This window comes from Pongo abelii, chromosome 9, assembly GCF_028885655.2.
Source record: "Pongo abelii isolate AG06213 chromosome 9, NHGRI_mPonAbe1-v2.0_pri, whole genome shotgun sequence".
NCBI classification, from domain to species: domain Eukaryota; kingdom Metazoa; phylum Chordata; class Mammalia; order Primates; family Hominidae; genus Pongo; species Pongo abelii.
Window position 1 is genome coordinate 88,098,285 of NC_071994.2, and position 21,867 is coordinate 88,120,151.

General features: G+C 42.8%; 1 protein-coding gene and 1 pseudogene across 10 annotated transcripts in view; both read left to right on the plus strand.

Moving 5' to 3' along the window:
- Positions 1 to 21,867, plus strand: part of CCDC83 (coiled-coil domain containing 83) — a 152,952-nt gene that overhangs the window by 108,269 nt on the left and 22,816 nt on the right. For 7 of the 10 annotated variants that reach the window (XM_054523613.2, XM_054523615.2, XM_054523621.2 and 4 more), the window contains one exon: positions 2,051 to 4,246. The exons of 1 other annotated variant lie outside the window; for it this stretch is intronic. In XM_054523613.2, coding sequence (XP_054379588.1) covers positions 2,051 to 2,212 — 162 coding nt within the window. In that variant the 3' untranslated portion in view covers positions 2,213 to 4,246. 10 annotated transcript variants of the gene reach the window in all.
- LOC100939496 (tricarboxylate transport protein, mitochondrial-like) lies at positions 18,952 to 20,274 on the plus strand (annotated as a pseudogene).

The window sequence follows — 21,867 nt, forward strand, 5'->3', positions numbered from 1 at the left end:
AGAAAGAAAAGAAAGAAGGCAGTTTTGTATGGCTTAGCCTTGGAAATCATACATTGTCACTTCCATCATATTCTACTGGTTGATGTAGTTACAAAGTTCCATCCAAGGGGAAGGAACATAGCTCCTACATCTTGATGGAGGAAGGTCAGTATCACATTGTAAGAGAAGCACTTGGGATAGGATATGAATTAGGCTATCTTTGGAAAGTACAGATTGCACATATACCATTCATTAAAACCTGGAATATTAAGCCTTTTAATTTTAAAACTTCTTTCTACTACATTCCAGTTACTCCCACAGCCATCCCTTGTTATTTTCCCTCTTGATACTTTAAAAGTTCTCCTAGAATTTGATGTCTGGTAGTGGAAAAAATGATGTAAGAAAGCAGAAGAAACTGAATAAACCAACACAAACATTTTAACTAACTACAATTCAATCCTGCTGCCATCAAGTGATGATTTAAAGACTAAAGTTCTAGTTCCTCTAGCACTGAAACACCTCCATGAGTATCTTGGAATCATGACTCCTGGGATGTCATGATGATCTCAGGCTAGTGGACAGTTGTCTACAAAATCCCCAAATTGCATACCATTTGGTTGAATGAAAGACTTACTTTCCATGAAAGTTTTTGATGTAGTCAAACTGCCATGGCCATGGTGTATTACTTGAGAATCCTCCCAGTGATTCTGAAATATGTGGCAGGTCTCCATCAACTTGCTTTTCTACTATCTTAAATTTATCACAGCTACATATTTTGAAAGCTAAATAGAATTATATGTATTTTGAGAAATAAGACATCACCTTCCTTTTTCATTCTTTGATTCTTCTAAATTCAAATAAATATTTATTGAGAACCCCACAACATGCCAAGTCCTTGTTAAATGCTTGTGCATTTAAGGGAGAGAACAGCAAGAAATGAAATCTCAAATATACCTATACAGCAGGCCTTGCCCCCAAATCACTTATAGACTTGTAGAAGATAGGTAAGAAAATAAACAAGTACCATATAAGAGTAAACAGACCACCTGTACCTGTGTCCCTGATCAGTCTGTGCTTATCATTGCACCCCAGCATTTGATATAGGGCCTGGAATATAGTGAAGACTTGGAAAAGGTTTGCTAAAGTGACGTGTCAAAGGAATTAAAAAGCAAGAGTTACAGCATGGGAGACTTCCTGGAGGAAGGGACATTGGGTAGGGTGTGAGCTCTGTCCACCCAGTTTTGGGTTGGCTATGGATTTCATATCAGTTAGACTTCTAATTCTGTTTGTTGATATCTTAGATTTGTAAACCAAAAGGTATCTGAGACAGGTCTCAATCAATTTAGAAGTTGATTTTGCCAATTTTAAGGACAATACCTGGGAGAAAAAAAACCACAAAATCACAGAAATAGTGTGTGGTCTGTGCCTGTCTCCAAAGATGACTTGGAGGCCTTCAATATTTAAAGGAGAAAAGTGGGCTGGAGGGGAAAGCAGGAAGGTATGGTCATCCACATGTTGCAAGAGAAAAGGAGCAGGTAGGGGAACAGTCAATTATGTATTCACTGCACACTTTACAAAAGATCAGGTGAACATAGCGTAGCTACCTGTGGGGATATTTAACCTTTTATCTGTACATATTTGCTTAGGAACAAAAGGAAAGGCAGTTGCTTACATGACTCAGCTTTCAGCTTAATTTTTTCCTTTTGGCAAAGTGAATTGGGGTCCCATGTTTTTATTTTCCTTTCACAGACTATAGTTAGTTTTGCACTAACTATAGCCAGCATCCCTCCCCCATTAACCCATTATGAGACAAGCCTTCCAGCCTGGCTGCCTGCTTTTGGGAGATCTTGCCTACTGTGTATGCCCTACTGGGTATATAAGTTTCCTGAGTATTTTGTTTTTTTCACATTTATAGTGGCTCTCATATTTCATGTGCTACACAGCATCAGGCAATTAGGGGGCAATGAAGTCTGTCAGATAAAGGCCAACTGTAATAAAGAAAGCCTAATCTATCAAGCTGGTAATTTGCTGAATCACCTCTCCTATTCTTTTTTGTGTCTGTTCACCATAGGATTATGTAAACTTGGGCCCCCTGGGAGTGAAGCTTATGAGTGTGGAGAGCCAGAAAATGCCCATTCATTTTCAAGAGAAGGAAATTCCAGTCAAACTCTATAAAGATGTCAGGAGCCCAGAAAGCCACATCACATATAAGATGATGAAGTCTTTTCTCTAAGATTGAAAGCTGCAAAGGAAACACAACTTTTCCTTATAAATGTTCTTTGGGAACTGAAGTATATCCGTTGCCCATTTTACTTACACTTTGGCTTATTTTTAAACCGGCTGTTATTTCTAAAGGTCATAATTACATTTAAAATCAAAGGTATTCAGCTATTCATTTACTTGCATGGTATGAGTGACCAAAATGGAAGCACGCTTTGTATTTCTACACTGAAGTATTCAGAAGCATGACAGTGGGTTCAAGGTAGTCTCTGAGGTTCCTTTTCACACACACAAAATTCACTGATTAATCTGTGATTCCAGTATGAAATAGTTCCATTAGAAATGTTTCTAAGAAAAACCTAGAAGTTTGCATAGCATTGTCTACACATCTTTCCCTCTGAGGATGCTCAATGTGATAGACAGCCAGTCTATAATTCAAGCCAATTCTTAATTTAACCATGTGTATTAGTCTGTTCTCATGCTGCTAATAAAGACATAATTGAGACTGGGTAATTTATAAAGGAGGTTTAATTGATTTACAGCTCCACATGGCTGGGGAGGCCTCACAATCATGGCAGAAGGCATATGAGGAGCAAAGTCACATCATACATGGTGGCAGGCAAGAGAGGGCTTGTGTAGGGGAATTCCCATTTATAAAACTATCAGATCTTGTGATACTTATTTACTACTTCAAGAACAGTATGGGAAAAACCTGCCTCCATGATTCAATTACCTCCTACCAGGTCCCTCCCACAACACATGGGGATTATGGGAACTATAATTCAAGATGAGATTTGGGTGGGGGCATAGCCAAACCATATCACCCTGTTTATAATGAATATAAAAAAAGAATGTTGGAAATAAACTTGAGAGTGTTAATTTGTTGTATTAAAATATTCCACTGATAGGGAGCACTCCCTCCCTCCAGCTATATCTAGTCTAAACTACCACATTCCTATCCAAAGCAAATACCACTTCTCTCAGGACTACCACAAGCCAAGGACACTGTGACTACCTGGATGTGACATCAGCATTCCATTTGGATCCTTGAGACCAGATAATACCACCATATGTCATATTTCTGTAATCTTTAGTGATATAAGGATTAATTAATCATCAGTGGGGGATGTTATTGGCATTTAAAGTAAGGACAATTGTGCAGCACTGTCTTGAGCCCACAGGATGTTAGCACTCCTGCTCCCTCAATCTCAAATGCTGCTACCTTAACACTCTTCATTGTAGAAGTCGAAAACACTGGTCATGTTTCCCCTGCTACCTTAACACTCTTCATTGTAGAAGTCGAAAACACTGGTCATGTTTCCCAACACCCCTTACGTTGTAGTACCATCACCAATTGAACACCTTTGAGTTTCTCAGTTTTTGGAGACAAGGACTCACTCTGTCACCCAGGCTAGAGTGCAGTGGCACTATCATAGCTCACAGCATCCTGAAACTCCTGGGCTCAAGCAATCCTCCTGCCTCAACCTCCCGAGTAGCTGGGACTGCAGGTCTGTACTATCATGCCTCAACCTCCAAAAGTGCTGGGATTACAGGCATGAGCCACCGACCGGCCTCTCCTGTACTTTAATCTCCATTGTGTTCAGTGCTTTCCTGGACCCTTCCCATTCTCTCCCAAAACTTCCAACAACAACCTCTAAAAAAACAATAAACAAGACAAATGCCACTGTTGAAAGTGTAAATGTCCAAGGGGTTGACCTTGCCTGCTGCCTAGACAGAGCCGATTCCTCAAGACAGGGGAGCCGGGCATGGTGGCTCACACCTGTAATACCAACACTTTGGGAGGCCGAGGCAGGTAGATCACGAGGTCAGCAGATCAAGACCATCCTGTCAAGACCATCCTGGCTAACACGGTGAAACCCCTTCTCTACTAAAATTCCAAAAGTTTGCCAGGCGCGGTGGCAGGCGCCTGTAGTCCCAGCTACTTGGGAGGCTGAGGCAGGAGAATGGAGTGAACCCGGGAGGCAGAGGTTGCAGTGAGCCAAGATCGCACCACTGCACTCCAGCCTGGGCGACACAGCAAGACTCCGCCTCAAAAAAAAAAAAAAAAAGAAGAGGGGAATTGCAATAGACAAAAGAGTAATTCACACAGAGCCAGCTGTGTGGGAGACCAGAGTTGTTTTATAACTCAAATCAGTCTCCCTGAGCATTCGGGGAGCAGAGTTTTTAAGGACAACATGGTAGATGTGGGGAAGCCAGTGAGCCGGGACTGCTGATTGGTCAGAGATGAAATCATAGGGAACCAAAGCTGTCCTCCTGACCAAATCAGTTCCTAGATGGGGGGGGCCACAAGATCAGATGAGCCAGTTTATCAATCTAGGTAGTGCCAGCTGATTCATCATGTGCAGGGTCTGCAAAATATCTCAACCACTGATCTTAGGAGCAGTTTAGAGACAGTCAGAATCCTGTAGCCTCCAGCTGCATGACTACCAAACCATAATTTCTATTCTTGTGGCTAATGTTAGTCCTACAAATGCAATCCACTCCCTAGGCAAGAAGGAAGTCTGCTTTGGGAAAGGGCTGTTATCATCTTTGTTTTAAACTGTATACTAAGTTTTTCCCAAAGTTAGTTGACCCTCCGCCCAAGAATGAAAAGGACAGTTTGGAGATTAGAAGCAAGACGGAGTCGATTAAATTAGATCTCTTTCGCTGTCTTGGTCATAATTTTGCAAAGGCAGTATCAAAGGTATCTTTTCTTTTCGAGACAGGGTCTCACTGTCATCTAGGCTGGAGTGCAGTAGCACGATCATGGCTCACTGCAGCCTCAGCCTGCCAGGCTCAAGGGATCCTCTCACCTCACCCTCCCAAATAGCTGAGACCACAGAAGCGCACCACCATGCCGAGCTAATTTTTTATTTTTTGTAGAGATGGTGTGGGGTGGGGGGGTTGGGGGGGTCTTACCATGTGACCTAGGCTGGTCTTAAACTCCTGAGCTCAAGTGATCTTCTTGGCTCAACTTCTCAAAGTGCTAGGATTACAGATGTGAACCGCCACACCCAGCCTGTTGAAGGTTTCTTTTACTCTCTGGTTTTGACTGGCACCTGGCTTTCCCCAGAAAGAGCTCACTTCCCCTGTGGCTCTCGCTAGTGGTTAGTATTGATTCTTCTCTGCCCCCACCTTCTGTGGGGCTCACATGCTTTCACCAATGCAATGCCTCTTCTAGACCACAATTCCACCAGTCTCATGTAAAAACATGCCTTTTGAAGCTCAGTACATATATCACCCTCTACTACTATTCTTTGCTATAATTTTCTAACCCTTCTCATCACTCTTCTCCATAATCTTTAATTTGGCACCCGGTTCACAGGCCTCTTTTCCACTCTACTCCATTCCCTAACATATCCATCTATTGAGATACCTATTAGTCATTCATGAGTATAAAATTGTTTCATGTATGTGTGCTTCTGTTTGACCATCCCAGATCCACTCTCTACCGTTATCTCTGTGTCTCAAAGGGTGACCTTTATGGACTGCATCAATGTCCTTTGCTTCTAACCTTCAACTGAGTTTGCTTAATAGGAGTTTCTAGCAGGAGATCAAAGAAAGTGAGAAGGGTGAGATTTCTTCCCCCAGCTCTTTCTCTACCAGGTCATGTTGATTAGCAGGGTCCCTCTATCAAAGGCCACTATTCCTGTTGGAAGGCTCACCTAACAAAGGTTGAGCATCCCTAATGTGAAAATCCAAAATCCAAAATGTTCCACAATCTGAAACATTCTAAGCACTGACACAATGCTACAAGTGGAAAATTCCACACCTGACCTCATGTGATGGGTTGCAGTAAAAACTTTGTTTCATACACAAAAAAAAATTTAAAATAGTATATAAACTTACCTTCAGGTTATGTGTATATGGTGTATCTGAAATATAAATGAAGTTTGCGTTTGGACTTGGGTCTGTCCCCAAGATATCTTATTACATATATGCAAATATTCCAAAATCCTAAAAAATCTGAAATCTGAAACACTTCTGGTCCCAATCATCTCAGACGAGAAATACTGAATCAGTATAGCTACTCTCTAGGTCTGGTAAGTGCTCCCTCCCTCTGCCCCTTTAGACCCGGAAGTGGAACAGTTCCCATCTGTTGATAGCCCCAGGGAGTGTTACCATTCCTGTTGGTTTTCCTTGATCTTGCCCACACCTTTGTAGATATTGCCTTTGTTAAATTTTCTCCAGGTATCCTGTTTGAATGTGCCCTTTGTTTCCTGCCAGGAAAGGTCAAGGCTGGAGATTCAGATCTGGGAATCAACAGCCCAGGACTGAATTTAAAGCCATGAAAGCCTAAATGACATAACCTAGGGACTGAGTTTCAATAGAGAAGAGAGACATGGATGCACCTGGAATAATTCATTCTGTAGATGTGGGCCCTGAAACTAAAAGGTATCACTCTCAAGAGATTTCAGAGCAGACGTGGACTGAATCTAAGTAAAACGGCAAACTAGCCCTGACCCAGCTCAACTCTATTTTTTTTCTTCGCTCTCCTCTCTTTCCTTTCCCTCTCCCTCCTCACTCACCACCTACACATGGCACCCACTCCTTACCAGAGCCTCTTGATTCCCCCAGCTCAATTCTTGATTCCTTTGAGGTGATTTTCTCCTCACCTAATATAACTAACAGAAGATAGATTCCTTTTCTCTGGGGAACAAAGAATACCAAGCCAGACACTATACTCCTTGTATACACAATGTTGAGCATACAAAACTTTATATGTGTGTGTGTGTGCACGCACGCATGTACAGTGCAAAGAAGCAGCAAAATAAGACTAAGAATCAGGAGGAAAAGCAAACAATTAAAGCATGCCCACCGATGACCCAGATATTCAAGTCAGTAGGCTAGGACTTTAAGAATATTCTTATATGGTGTCTGGCAAGATGGCCGAATAGTAACAGCCCTGGTCTGCAGCTCCCAGCGAGATCAACACAGAAGGTGAGTGATTTCTGCATTTCCACCTGAGACACCCAGCTCATCTCACTGGAACTGGTTAGACAGTAGGTGCAGCCCACGGAGGATGAGCTGAAGCAATGTGGGCCGTCGCCTCACTCGGGAAGCACAAGGGATCAGGGAAGCCGTGAGGGACTGTGCCATGAGGAATGGTGCATTCTGGCACAGATACTATGCTTTTCTCATCATCTTCACAACCTGCAGACCAAGAGATTCTCTCAGGTGCCTACACCACCAGGGCCCTGGGTTTCAAGCACAAAGCTGGATGGCCATTTGGGTAGACACCGAGCTAGCTGCAGGAGTTTTTTTTCATACCCCAGTGGTGCCTGGAATGCCAGCAAGACAGAAACTTTCATTCCCCTGGAAAGGGGGCTGAAGCCAGGGAGCCAAGTGGTCTAGCTCAGCAGATTCCATCCCCATGGAGCCCAGCAAGCTAATATCGACTGGCTTGAAATTCTTGCTGCCAGCACAGCAGTCTGAAGTCAACCTGGGACGCTGGAGCTTGGTGAGGGGAGGGGCATCCGCCATTACTGAGGCTTGAGTAGGAGGTTTTCCCCTCACAGTGTAAACAAAGCCACTGGGAAGTTCGAAGTGGGCAGAGCCCACCACAGCTCAGCAAAGCCCCTGTAGCCAGACTGCCTCTCTAGATTCCTTCTCTCTGGGCAGGGCATCCCTGAAAGAAAGGCAGCAGCCCCAGTCAGGGGATTATAGAAAAAAGTCCCATCTCCCTGTGATAGAGCACCTGGGAGAAGGGGCAGCTGTGGGCACAGCTTCAGCAGACTTAAACATTCCTGCCTTCCAGCTCCAAAGGGACCAGCAGGTCTCCCAGCAAAGCACTTGTGCTCTGCTAAGGGACAGACTGCCTCCTCAAGTGGGTTCCTTAACCCCGTGCCTCCTGACTGGGAGACACCTCCCAGCAGGAATCAACAGATACCTCATACAGGAGAGCTCTGGCTGGCATCTGGCGGGTGCCTCTCTGGGACGAAGCTTCCAGAGGAAGGAAGAGGCAGCAATCTTTGCTGGTCTGCAGCCTCCACTAGTGATACCCAGGGAAACAGGGTCTGGAGTAGACCTCCAGCAAACTCCAGTAGACCTGCACCAGAGAGGCCTGACTGTTAGAAGGAAAACTAACAAACAGAAAGGAATAGCATCAACATCAACAAAAAGGACGTCCACACAAAAACCCCATCTGAAGGTCACCAACATCAAAGACCAAAGGTAGATAAATCCATGAAGAGGAGGAAAAACCATCACGAAAAGGCTGAAAATTCCAAAAATCAGAGTGCCTCTTCTCCTCCAAAGGATACAACTCCTCGCCAGCAAGGGAACAAAACTGGACAGAGAATGAGTTTGACGAATTGACAGAAGTAGGCTTCAGAAGGTGGGTAATAACAAACTCCTTTGAGCTAAAGGAGCATGTTCCAACCCAATGCAAGGAAGCTAAGAACCTTGAAAAAAGGTTAGAAGAATTGCTAACTAGAATAACCAGTTTAGAGAAGGACATAAATGACCTGATGGAGTTGAAAAACACAGCATGAGAACTTTGTGAAGCATACACAAGTATCAATAGCCGAATCAATCAAGCAGAAAAAAGGATATCAGAGACTGAAGATCAACTTAATGAAATAAAGCAAGAAGACAAGATTGGAGAAAAAAAGAATGAAAAGGAATGAACAAAGGCTCCAAGAAATATGGGACTATATGAAAGTGACGGGTAGAATGGAACCAAGTTGGAAAACACTCTGCAGATATTATCCAGGAGAACTTCCCCAACCTAGCAAGACAGGTCAACATTCAAATTCAGGAAATACAGAAAACACCGCAAAGACACTCCTCGAGAAAAGCAACCCCAAGACACGTAATCGTCAGATTCACCAAGGTTGAAATGAAGAAAAAATTGTTACCGGCAGCCAGAGAGATAGGTCACGTTGCCCACAAAGGGAAGCTCATCAGACTAACAGTGGATCTCTCTGCAGAAACCCTACAAGCCGGAAGAGAGTGGGGGCCAATATTCAACATTCTTAAAGAAAAGCATTTTCAATCCAGAATTTCACATCCAGCCAAACAAAGCTTCATAAGCAAAGGAGAAATAAAACCCTTTACAGACAAGCAAATGCTGAGAGATTTTGTCACCACTAGGCCTGCCTTACAGGAGCTCCTGAAGGAAGTACTAAATATGGAAAGGAAAAACCAGTACCAGCCAGTGCAAAAACATACCAAATTGTAAAGATCATCAACACTATGAAGAAACTGCATCAACTAATGGGCAAAATAACCAGCTAGCATCATAATGACAGGATCAAACACATAACAATATTAACCTTAAATGTAAATGGGCTAAATGCCCCAATTAAAAGACACAGACTGGCAAATGGGATAAAGAGGCAAGACCCAACAGTGTGCTGTATTCAGGAAACCCATCTCACGTGCAAAGATACACATAGGCTCAAAATAAAGGGATAGAGGAATATTTACCAAGCAAATGGAAAGCAAAAAAAAAAAAAAAAAAAAAAAAGAAGGTGTTGCAATCCTAGTCTCTGATAAAAGAGACTTTAAACCAACAAAGATCAAAAAAGACAAAGAAGGGCATTACATAATGGTAAAGGGCTCAGTTCAACCAGAAGAGCTAACTATTCTAAATATATATGCACCCAATACAGAAGCACCCAGATTCATAAAGCAAGTTCTTAGAGACCTATGAAGAGACTTAGACTCCCACACAATAATAGTGGGAGACTTTAACATCCCACTGTCAATATTAAACAGATCAATGAGACAGAAAATTAACAAGGATATTCAGGACTTGAACTCTGCTCTGGACAAAGTGGACCTAACAGACAGCTACAGAACTCTCCACCCCAAATCAACAGAATATACATTCTTCTCAGCACCACACTGCACCTATTCTAAAGTTGACCACATAATTGGAAGTAAAACACTCCTCAGCAAATGCAAAAGAACGGAAATCGTAACAAGCAGTCTTTCAGACCACAGTGCAATCAAATTAGAACTCAGGATTAAGAAACTCACTCAAAATCACACAACCACATGGAAACTGAACAACCTGCTCTTGAATGACTACTGAGTAAATAACGAAATTAAGGCAGAAATAAATAAGTTATTTGAAACCAATGAGAACAAAGACACAATCTACCAGAATCTCTGGGACACAGCTAAAGCAGTGTTTAGAGGGAAATTTATAGCACCAGATGCCCACAGCAGAAAGTAGGAAATATCTAAAATCGTCACCCTAACATCACAATTAAAAGAACTAGAGAAGCAAGAGCAAACAAATTCAAAAGCTAACAGAAGACAAGAAATAACTAAGATCAGAGCAGAATTGAAGGAGACAGAGACACGAAAAACCCTTCAAAATACAAAAATTAGCTGGGTATGGTGGCATGTGCCTGTAATCCCAACTACTCAGGACGCTGAGGCAGGAGAATCGCTTGAACCAGGGAGGCGGAGGTTGTAGTGAGCTGAGATTGCACCACTGCACTCCAGCCTTGTGACAGAGCAAGACTCCGTCTCAAATAAAAAAAAAAATTAATGAATCCAGGAGCTGGTTTTTTGAAAAGGTTAACAAAATAGATAGACTGCTAGCCGGGCTAATAAAAAAAGAAAAGAGAGAAGAATCAAATAGACACAATAAAAAACGATAAAGGAGATATCACCTCTGATCTCACAGAAATACAAAGTACCATCAGAGAATACTATAAACACCTCTATGCAAATAGACTAGAAAATCTAGAAGAAATGGATACATTCCTGGACACATACACCTTCCCAAGACTAAACCAGGAAGTTGAATCCCTGAATAGACCAATAACAAGTTCCGAAATTGAGGCAGTCATTAGTAGCCTACCAGCCAAAACAAGCCCAGGACCAGACTGATTCACAGCTGAATTCCACCACAGGTACAAAGAGGAGCTGGTACCATTCCTTCTGAAACTATTCCAAAAAATAGAAAAAGAGGGACTCCTCCCTAACTCACTTAATGAGGCCAGCATCATCGTGATACCAAAACCTGGCAGAGACAACACACAAAAAAGAAAATTTCAGACCAATATCCCTGATGAACATCGATGCAAAAACCCTCAGTAAAATACTGGCAAACCGAATCCAGCAGCACATCAAAAAGCTTATCCACCATGATCAAGTCAGCTTCATCCCTGGGATGCAAGGCTGGTTCAACATATGCTAATCAATAAACTTAATCCATCACATAAACAGAACCAATGACAAAAACCACATGATTAACTCAATAGATGCAGAAAAGACCTTCAATAAAATTCAACACCCATTCATGCTAAAAACTCTCAGTAAACTAGGTATTGATGAAACGTATCTCAAATAATAAGAGCTATTTATGACAAACCCACAGCCAATATCATACTGAAGGGGCAAAAGCTGGAAGCATTCCCTTTGAAAACCAGCACAAGACAAGGATGCCCTCTCTCACCACTCCTATTCAACATAGTATTGGAGGTTCTGGCCAGGGCAATCAGGCAAGAGAAAGAAATAAAGGGTATTCAAACAGGAAGAGAGGAAGTCAAATTGTCTCTGTTTGCAGATGACATGATTGTATATTTAGAAAACCCCATCGTCTCAGCCCAAAATCTCTTTAAGCTGATAAGCAGCTTCAGCAAAGTCTCAGGATATAAAATCAATGTGCAAAAATCACAAGCATTCCTATACACCAATAATAGACAAACAGCCAAATCATGACTGAACTCCCATTCACAATTGCTACAAAGGGAATAAAATACCTAGGAATCCAGTTTACAACGGATGTGAAGGACCTTTTCAAGGAGAACTACAAACCGCTGCTCAAGGAATTAAGAGAGGACACAAAAAAAATGGAAAAACATTCCATGCTCATGGATAGGAAGAATCAATACTGTGAAAATGGCCATACTGCCCAAAGTAATTTACAGATTCAATGCTATTTTTATCAAGCTACCATTAACTTTCTTCACAGAATTAGAAAAAAAAACTACTTTAAATTTCATATGGAACCAAAAAATAGCCCATATAGCCAAGACAATCCTAAGCAAAAAGAACAAAGCTGGAGGCATCACACTACCTGATTTCAAACTATACTACAAGCCTACAGTAACCAAAACAGCATGGTACTAGTACCAAAACAGATATATAAACTAATGGAACAGAACAGAGGCTTCAGAAATAACACCATACACTTACAACCATGTGATCTTTGACAAACCTGACAAAAACAAGCAATGGGGAAAGGATTCCCTATTGAATAAATGGTGTTGGGAAAACTGGCTAGTCATATGCAGGAAACTGAAACCGGACCTCTTCCTTACACCTTATACAAATATTAACTCAAGATGGATTAAAGACTTAAAGGTAAGACATAAAATCATAAAAACCCTAGAAGAAAACCTAGCAATACTATTCAGGACATAGGCATGGGGAAAGACTTCGTGACTAAAACACCAAAAGCAATGGCAACAAAAGCCAAGATTGACAAATGGTGTTTAATTAAACTAAAGAGCTTCTGCACAGCAAAAGAAACTATCATCAGAGTGAAGAGGCAACCTACAGAATGGGAGAAAATTTTTGTAATCTATCCATCTGACAAAGGGCTAATATCCAGAATCTACAAGGAACTTAAACAAATTTACAAGAAAAAAACAACCCCATCAAAAAGTGGGCGAAGGATATGAACAGACACTTCTCAAAAGAAGACATTTATGCAGCCAAGGAACATATGAAAAACAAAAGCTCATCATCACTGGTCATTAGAGAAATGCAAATCAAAACCACAATTAGATACCATCTCACACCAGTTAGAATGACGATCAATAAACAGTCAGGAAACAACAAGTGCTGGAGAGGATGTGGAGAAATAGAAATTATTTTACACTGTTGGTGGGAGTATAAATTAGTTCAACTATTGTGGAAGAGAGTGTGGCGATTTCTCAAGTATCTAGAACCAGAAATACCATTTAACCCAGCAATTCCATCACTTGGTATATACCCAAAGGATTATAAATAATTCTACTATAAAGACACATGCACATGTATGTTTATTGCAGCACTGTTCACAATAGAAAGACTTGGAACCAACCCAAATGCCCATCAGTGATAGGCTGGAAAAAGAAAATGTGGCACATATACACCATGGAATACTACGCAGTCACAGAAAAGGATGAATTCATGTCCTTTGCAGGGACATGGATGAAGCTGAAAACCATCATTCTCAGCAAACTAACACAGGAACAGAAAACCAAACACCACACGTTCTCACTCATAAGTGGGAGGTGAACAATGAGAACACATGGACACAGGGAGGGGAGCGTCACACACTGCGGCCTGTCGGTGGGTGGGGGGACTAGGGGAGGGATAGTATTAGGAAAAATACCTAATGTAGATGACGGGTTGATGGGTGCAGCAAATCACCACGGCACATGTATACCTATGTAACAAACCTGCACGTTCTGTGAGGTATTGCTCCTCACAAGAGGACATTAGCTGCAGGGGTCTGCCCACCGACCCAGACCCAAACGATGGATGAATAAAACGTACATTGACACACAGATACTCTGTTTCGCCAGTCCTGCTAAGTGTCCGACCGCCTACACACCAGGAGAGGTTTGTGACGTGGCCGGTCCTGAGCAGCCCACACCTCAGGCATTTATTTAGTATAAAACTAACAACAGAAGCTTTAGAATAAACACACTTGTGGATAATTAACATGGTTAAGAGAGTAGTTCTACTAATGATTAAAGCTCAGGTACTGCAGTTTAAAGTAAATACCAGTGGGGGCAATATCCTTGGTCGACCTCCCTCCGAGAGGGCCATCTGGCTCAAAGGTTAGTTAATGGAGGTAGGGTAAACAGACTTAACTGGGGAAGCCTCTATTGTCCCTAGTATTTACCCTATGACCTAATGCTCTAAGATAAGAACCCACTGCCTTCAGCCTGTTCAATTATTACAATCTATGTAATCTTGTGGCCTTCCAAAAAGGTTTGTGACTATTCTCTAAAACTTTCCCTAATATTTCCCTTTAATATTTCTGCCACTATCCTGAGTGAATCCCAACAGCTCTGCACATGTATCCCAGAACTTAAAGTATAAAAAAAGAGAATATTATTATAAATATGTTAAAGAAAGCAAGGAAAAGATGAATAAAATAGGCAAAAATTGGAAGAATTTCAACAGAGCATTAGACTATAAAAAAGAACCCAATGGACATTCTAGAAATCAAAATATACAAAATCGAAAAGTAATAAATCGGTCTAATGGCAGACTGGATATGGAAGAAACCAGGAATAGTGAAATTTGGGATAAGTCAATATCCAATATCCAAAAATAGTCAAACACAATTCCAGAAAGAATAAAGAATAGAAAGAGCAGAACACAGTGGTAATGAACATGTGCGATTAAGCAGTGCAACATCTGCTAACTGTAGTTAGTGTTCAAGGAAAAGCGGTAGTAGAGATAAAGGAGAAGAAATATTTGAAGACATAATGGCTCAGTTTACCAAAACTGATTAAAGACAATCTACAGATTCAAGTTCTAAAGAACTGACACATGGAATCTAAGCATAATGCTGTTAGCAGTAGCCAATCTGTATGGGTCTGCAGCAACCTGAATTCTTGCCTCCTCAGAAGAAAGAATTCAACCAAGAGGCATAAGGCAAAGGGAGAGACCAGGGCAAGTTTTAGAGCAGGAGTGAGTATTAAAAAGTTTAGAGCAGGAATGAAAGGAAGAAAAGTACACTTGGAAGAGGGCCTAGCAGGTGACTTGAGAAATTAAGTGGACGGTGTGACCTTCGACTTGGAGTTTTACATGCTGGCATGCTTCTGGGGTCTTGCGTTACTTCTCCCCCGGTTCTTCTCATGGGCTGAGCTGACCGCATGTGCAGTGGCTTGCCAGCACTTGGGAGGGGCTGCATGTCCAATGTGTTAACTGGAGTTGTATGCATGCTCACTTGAGGCACTCTTACCTTACCAGTTGAATGTTCCTAGAAGGTCATATAGCAGTTAAACTCCCCCATTTTGCCTCTTAATGTACATGCTTGAGCCCACGCCCCCAACTACTGAGATCTTATCAGGAAGCTGCTGATCACCAGTTCCAGGTGTTTCTATCTATTGGGAGACTGCCTTTCCCTGGCATCAGTTGTAACCAATATTTATTTATTTATTTGTTTATTTGTTTATTTATTTAGAGATGGAGTCTGGCTCTATCACCTAGGCTGGAGTGCAGCAGCGCAATCTCAGCTCACTGCAACCTCCACCTCCTGGATTCAAGCGATTCTCCTGCCTCAGCCTCCCAGATAGCTGAGATTACAGGCATGAGCCACCACACCCTGCTAATTTTTTTGTATTTTTAGTAGAGCCCGGGTTTCACCGTGTTGGCCAGGCTGGTCTCGAATTCCTTAGCTCTGGCAATACGCTGACCTCAACCTCCCAAAGTGCTGGGATTACAGGCATGAGCCACTGTGCCCTGCCAATTATTATTTTAAAGAGACAGTTAAAACCGCCTGACCATCACCTGATGGTTGCCTGATGTTCCTGGTGGAGTGGGGACCCTCTCCTACCTGCTCATGTCAGCCTGACTACCTACTGTAACAATGCCATATCTTGAAAGGGGGTCCTGATACAGAGAAAGAGACATTTGGCCAAAACTAAGCAAATCTGAATAAATGTATAAACTTTAGATAAGAACAACACATATTGCAATATTCGTTCATTAATTGTGTGAAAAGTACCATACTAAAGACAAATATTAATACAGGACAAACTGAGTGTGGCATATATGAGATCACTGTACTTCCTATCATTGTCTTTTGTAAATCTAAAACCTTGAAGATAATAGTCTGTTTATAAATAAATAAATAGTCACAGATAGACTGCAAAAAGATATACCATGGGCCAGGTGCGGAGCACTTTGGAAAGCTGAAACCAGAGGATCGCTTGAGTCCCCAGGAGTTCGAGACCAGCCTGGGCAACATAGGGAGACCCCCTTCTCTACATAGAATAAATTTTTAAAATTAGCTCGAAGTGGTAGAGTGTGACTGTGGTCCCAGCTTCTCAGGAGGCTGAGGTGTCAGGATCACCTGAGCATGGGAGGTTAAGGCTATGACTATACCACTGCACTCCAGCCCAGGTGATAGAGTAAGACACTGTCTCAGAAAAAAAAAGATACACCATGCAAACATCAACCAAAAAGAAGATAGTTTGACCAAACTAATATCAGACAAAGTAGACTTTAAGGCAGGAACTATTAAGATAAAAAGAAAATGAAGAAAAATATAATAGTAAATGAGCCACTTCATCAGAATGATATAACAATCCTAGATTTGTATGCACATAATAAACATGGTCTCAAAATACATAAAGCAAAGTTCACCAAAGTAAAAAAGATACAGTAAATTGTACGTTATATATATTTCATAATAAAAAAGGAAAAAGAAAAAAGAGACAAATACAGACTTGAAGATCTTACTGCACCTCTCTCAACAAGTGATAAATCAATTCGACAAAATTAATATAAGTTAACGACTGTACAATGTTCATTCCTTTCATGTGGACATGAAACACTTCCAAAAATAGACCACATGCAAGTCATAAAGAAGTCACAACAAATATTCAAAAAAATTGTAATCACATAGAATGTGTTCTCTGACCACTGTGGAATTTTATTTTTTTATTTCTTATGTTTTTGAGATGGAGTTTCACTCTGTCGCCCAGGCTGGAGTGCAGTGGCATGATCTCGGCTCACTGCAACCTCCGCCTCCCGGGTTCAAGTGATTCTCCTGCCTCAACCTCCCGAGTAGCTGGGATTATAGGCACCTGCCACCATGCCAACCTAATTTTTGTATGTTTAGTAGAGACGGGGTTTCACCATGTTGCCCAGGCTGGTCTCAAACTCCTGACCTCAGGTGATCCACCGCCTCAGCCTCGTAAAGTTCTGGGATTACAAGTGTGAGCCACAGCACCCAGCTCACGGTGAAATTTAGAAACAACAAAAAAAACCCTCCAAATAATTAGAAAGTAAGCAGAACACTTTTTATTTATTTATTTATTTTTTCCTTTATTATTATTATTATTATTATACTTTAGACTCTATGGTACATGTGCGCAATGTGCAAGTAAGTTACATATGTATACATGTGCCATGCTGGTGCGCTGCACCCACCAACTCGTCATCTAGCATTAGGTATATCTCCCAATGCTATCCCTCCCCCCTCCCCCCACCCCACAACAGTCCCCGAAGTGTGATGTTCCCCTTCCTGTGTCCATGTGTTCTCATTGTTCAATTCCCACCTATGAGTGAGAATATGCGGTGTTTGGTTTTTTGTTCTTGTGATAGTTTACTGAGAATGATGATTTCCAGTTTCATCCATGTCCCTACAAAGGACATGAACTCATCATTTTTTATGGCTGCATAGTATTCCATGGTGTATATATGTGCCACATTTTCTAGAACTAGAAAAGCAAGAGCAAACACATTCAAAAGCTAGCAGAAGGCAAGAAATAACTAAAATCAGAGCAGAACTGAAGGAAATAGAGACACAAAAAACCCTTCAAAAAATAAATGAATCCAGGAGCTGGTTTTTTGAAAGGATCAACAAAATTGATAGACTGCTAGCAAGATTAATAAAGAAAAAAAGAGAGAAGAATCAAATAGATGCAATAAAAAATGATAAAGGGGATATCACCACCGATCCCACAGAAATACAAACTACCATCAGAGAATATTACAAACACCTCTACGCAAATAAACTAGAAAATCTAGAAGAAATGGATAAATTCCTCGACACATACACCCTCCCAAGACTAAACCAGGAAGAAGTTGAATCTCTGAATAGACCAATAACAGGAGCTGAAATTGTGGCAATAATCAATAGCTTACCAACCAAAAAAAGTCCAGGCCCAGATGGGTTCACAGCCGAATTCTACCAGAGGTACAAGGAGGAGCTGGTACCATTCCTTCTGAAACTATTCCAATCAATAGAAAAAGAAGGAATCCTCCCTAACTCATTTTATGAGGCCAGCATCATCCTGATACCAAAGCCTGGCAGAGACACAACAAAAAAAGAGAATTTTAGACCAATATCCTTGATGAACATTGATGCAAAAATCCTCAATAAAATTCTGGCAAACAGAATCCAGCAGCACATCAAAAAGCTTATCCACCATGATCAAGTGGGCTTCATCCCTGGGATGCAAGGCTGGTTCAATACACGCAAATCAATAAATGTAATCCAGCATATAAACAGAACCAAAGACAAAAACCACATGATTATCTCAATAGATGCAGAAAAAGGCCTTTGACAAAATTCAACAACCCTTCATGCTAAAAACTCTCAATAAATTAGGTATTGATGGGACGTATCTCAAAATAATAAGAGCTATCTATGAGAAACCCACAGCCAATATCATACTGAATGGGCAAAAACTGGAAGCATTCCCTTTGAAAACTGGCACAAGACAGGGATGCCCTCTCTCACCACTTCTATTCAACATAGTGTTGGAAATTCTGGCCAGGGCAATTAGGCAGGAGAAGGAAATCAAGGGTATTCAATTAGGAAAAGAGGAAGTCAAATTGTCCCTGTTTGCAGATGACATGATTGTATATCTAGAAAACCCCATTGTCTCAGCCCAAAATCTCCTTAAGCTGATAAGCAACTTCAGCAAAGTCTCAGGATACAAAATCAATGTACTTTTTAATAACTCATGAGAAAATATTTTGAACAATAATGAAAATATGACATGTCAAAACCTTTTGGATCCAGCAAAAGTTGTGTTTAAAGATAAATATATAACTTTAAATTCATGTATTAAAAAAGAAAGGCTGAAAAATCTTAAGCTGTTACCTTAAGGACTGTGAACCCCGAAAATTTCAGGCAGGTCTCAGTTAATTTAGAAAGTTCATTTTGAGCGCGGAGTTCAGGAAGCTGGTATCCAAGGCCGCCACTGGGCGCCCAGCCTCGCGCCCGCCATGTCCGCGCCTCGAGCTCCACACGCTCTGGCGGCCGCCGCGCCAGCGTCTGGGAAGGCCAAGCTGACGCACCTGGGGAAGGCGATCCTGGCAGGCGGCCTGGCGGGCGGCATCGAGATCTACATCACCTTCCCCACCCAGTACGTGAAGACGCAGTGGCAGCTGGACTAGCCCTCGCACCCGCCGAGGTACCAGAGCATCGGGGACTGGGTGTGGCAGACAGTCCGCAGCCATGGCGTCCTGGGCTTGTACCGCGGTCTCAGCTCCCTGCTCTACGGCTCCATTCCCAAGGCGGCCGCCAGCTTTGGAATGTTCTAGTTCCTCAGCAACCACCTGCGGGATTCCCAGGGACGGCTGGACAGCACGCGCAGGCTGCTGTGCTGCCTGGGCGCTGGAGTGGCTGAGGCCGTGGTGATCGTGTGCCCCATGGAGACCATCAAGGTGAGGTTCATCCACGACCAGACCTCCCCAAACCCCAAGTACAGAGGATTCTTCCACGGGTTAGGAAGATTGTGCGGGAACAAGGGCTGAAGGGGATGTATCAGAGCCTCACGGCCACCATACTGAAACAGGGCTGGAACCAGGCCATCCGCTTCTTCGTCATGACATTCCCTGCACAACTGGTACCGAGGAGACAACCCCAACAAGCCTATGAACCCGCTGATCACTGGGGTCTTCGGAGCCATCGTGTGCACAGCCAGCGTCTTTGGAAACACTCCACTGGACGTGATTAAGACCCTCAGGTAGGGCCTGGAGGCGCACCAATACCGGAACTCGATGGACTGCGGCTGGCAGATCCTGAGGAAGGAGGAGCTCAAGGCATTCTACAAGGGCATTGTCCCGCGCTGGGCCAGGTCAGCCTGGATGTGGCCACAGTGTTTATTATCTATGATGAGGTGGTGAAGCTGCTCAACAAAGTGGAAGACGGGCTAAGCCCAGTGGGGCCACAGGGGACCCGCCCCAGGCACCTCCAGAGGCCCCACCAGTCTTGTCTCACATGATTCCAGTGCAGTAGTGCCAAAAGGCTCCTTACCACATCCCTTGAGCTCTGTGACCTGGTCTGTGCATTGTGGCCGTGAAGTCCATGTGTCCTATAGCGCCATGTCTCCCCTGTGGTCTGTGTGTGACACCACCACTGTGTCCTGCTGTCTGGCCCAGCCATGCTTGGTATGCATCTGGCCTGTGAACCTGTGCCCACTTGTCCATGTGCTTACTGTGAGCCTGTGCCTGTGTTTCATGTTCTGTGTCATGTGACCCTGTGCCCGCCTCCCGGGGTGCCCTGTGGCCTGGGTCCTTGGCCCTGTAGCCCTGGCCCGGTCCCATTCTGGTGCTTTCCACCCTCCACCGGCCTATCACAGCTGCCTCCAGGCCTCCCCCTGCCTTCTCCGCATTCTAGGGTCTGCAACACCCCCCTTCTCCCGCCATTGGCCTTAACTGGCCCTTGAGCCCTCTCTCCACCCAGGACAGGGTGGCACCCACCACTCTCAGGACCACCGTGCAGAATTTTAAAAAAAGGTATTTTGCCAAGGTTGAGGACGCACACCCATGACGCAGCCTCAGGAAGTCCTGATGACATGTGTCCAAGGTGGTCAGGGCAGTTTGGTTTTGTATATTTTAGGGAGACATGAGACATCAATCAACATATGTAAGATGAACATTGGTTCTGTCTGGAAAGGTGGGACAACTCGAAGCAAGGAGGGGGCTTCCAGGTCATGGTAGATAAGAGACAAATGGTTGCACTGAGTTTCTGATTAGCGTTTCCAAAGGAGGCAATCAGATATGCATTTATCTCAGTGAGTAGAGGGGCGACTGAATAGAATGGGAGGCAGGTTTGCCCTAAGCAGTTCACAGCTTGACTTTTCCCTTTAGCTTTGTGATTTTGGGGGCCCAAGATATTTTCCTTTTGCAGGATGTAGGAAAAAACATAAATCCAAAGTAAAGGTAAGAAAATACAGATGAGAACACTGTTTCAGGAAAAACTGTCACAAACAATGTTTTTCCTTTACTTTCCCACCACAACAATCAACACAGAAGACCTCGTTTTAAAATTTTTATATTTTTTTACCCAAAACAAAAATGGTCAATAATACAGAAGACTTCTGTGACCAAATGTGGGGTTTTTTGCCACATGCCGAGCAGTAGACACCAGCTGGGTGTTCTCCAATTCAGTTCCAACACGATCTACCTGGAGATGGTGTCAGAACCCACAGAGTGAGGGGGCTCAGTCCCCAAGACTGCCTCCCTTAAGTCCCACAATCGGAGTGGCAGGGAAACGTTAGACTCCTGCCTTGGGGCAAGTGAAAGGAAGACAGGAGAGAGATTCTGTTTTCTGAGGCCGCTGGTTGGGTCTAACACATCCAACATTATAACAACAAAAGATTGTAACAAGGTGTTCATAGAACGGGTAATTTTAAAAAAGAAAAATGACCACAACAAAGGATATGGGAATGATGAACCAGGAATTATGGATGGAAAACTATATATCATAACACCACAAGCAGAAACCAATTAAAGAGAAAGCTGACATACACAGGAGAAAATCGACAAACCCAAAAGTTGGTTCTGATAAACCCTAGTGCTGCCTGATGGGTTCATCTTATCTGCTGCCCAGAAAGCCCAACACACTGAGAACAGCAGGTTTTTTTGCCGCAAAGAAAGAGTTTAATTAGGCCAGGCATGGTGGCTCACGCCTGTAATCCCAGCACTTTGGGAGGCCAAGGCGGGTGGATCACC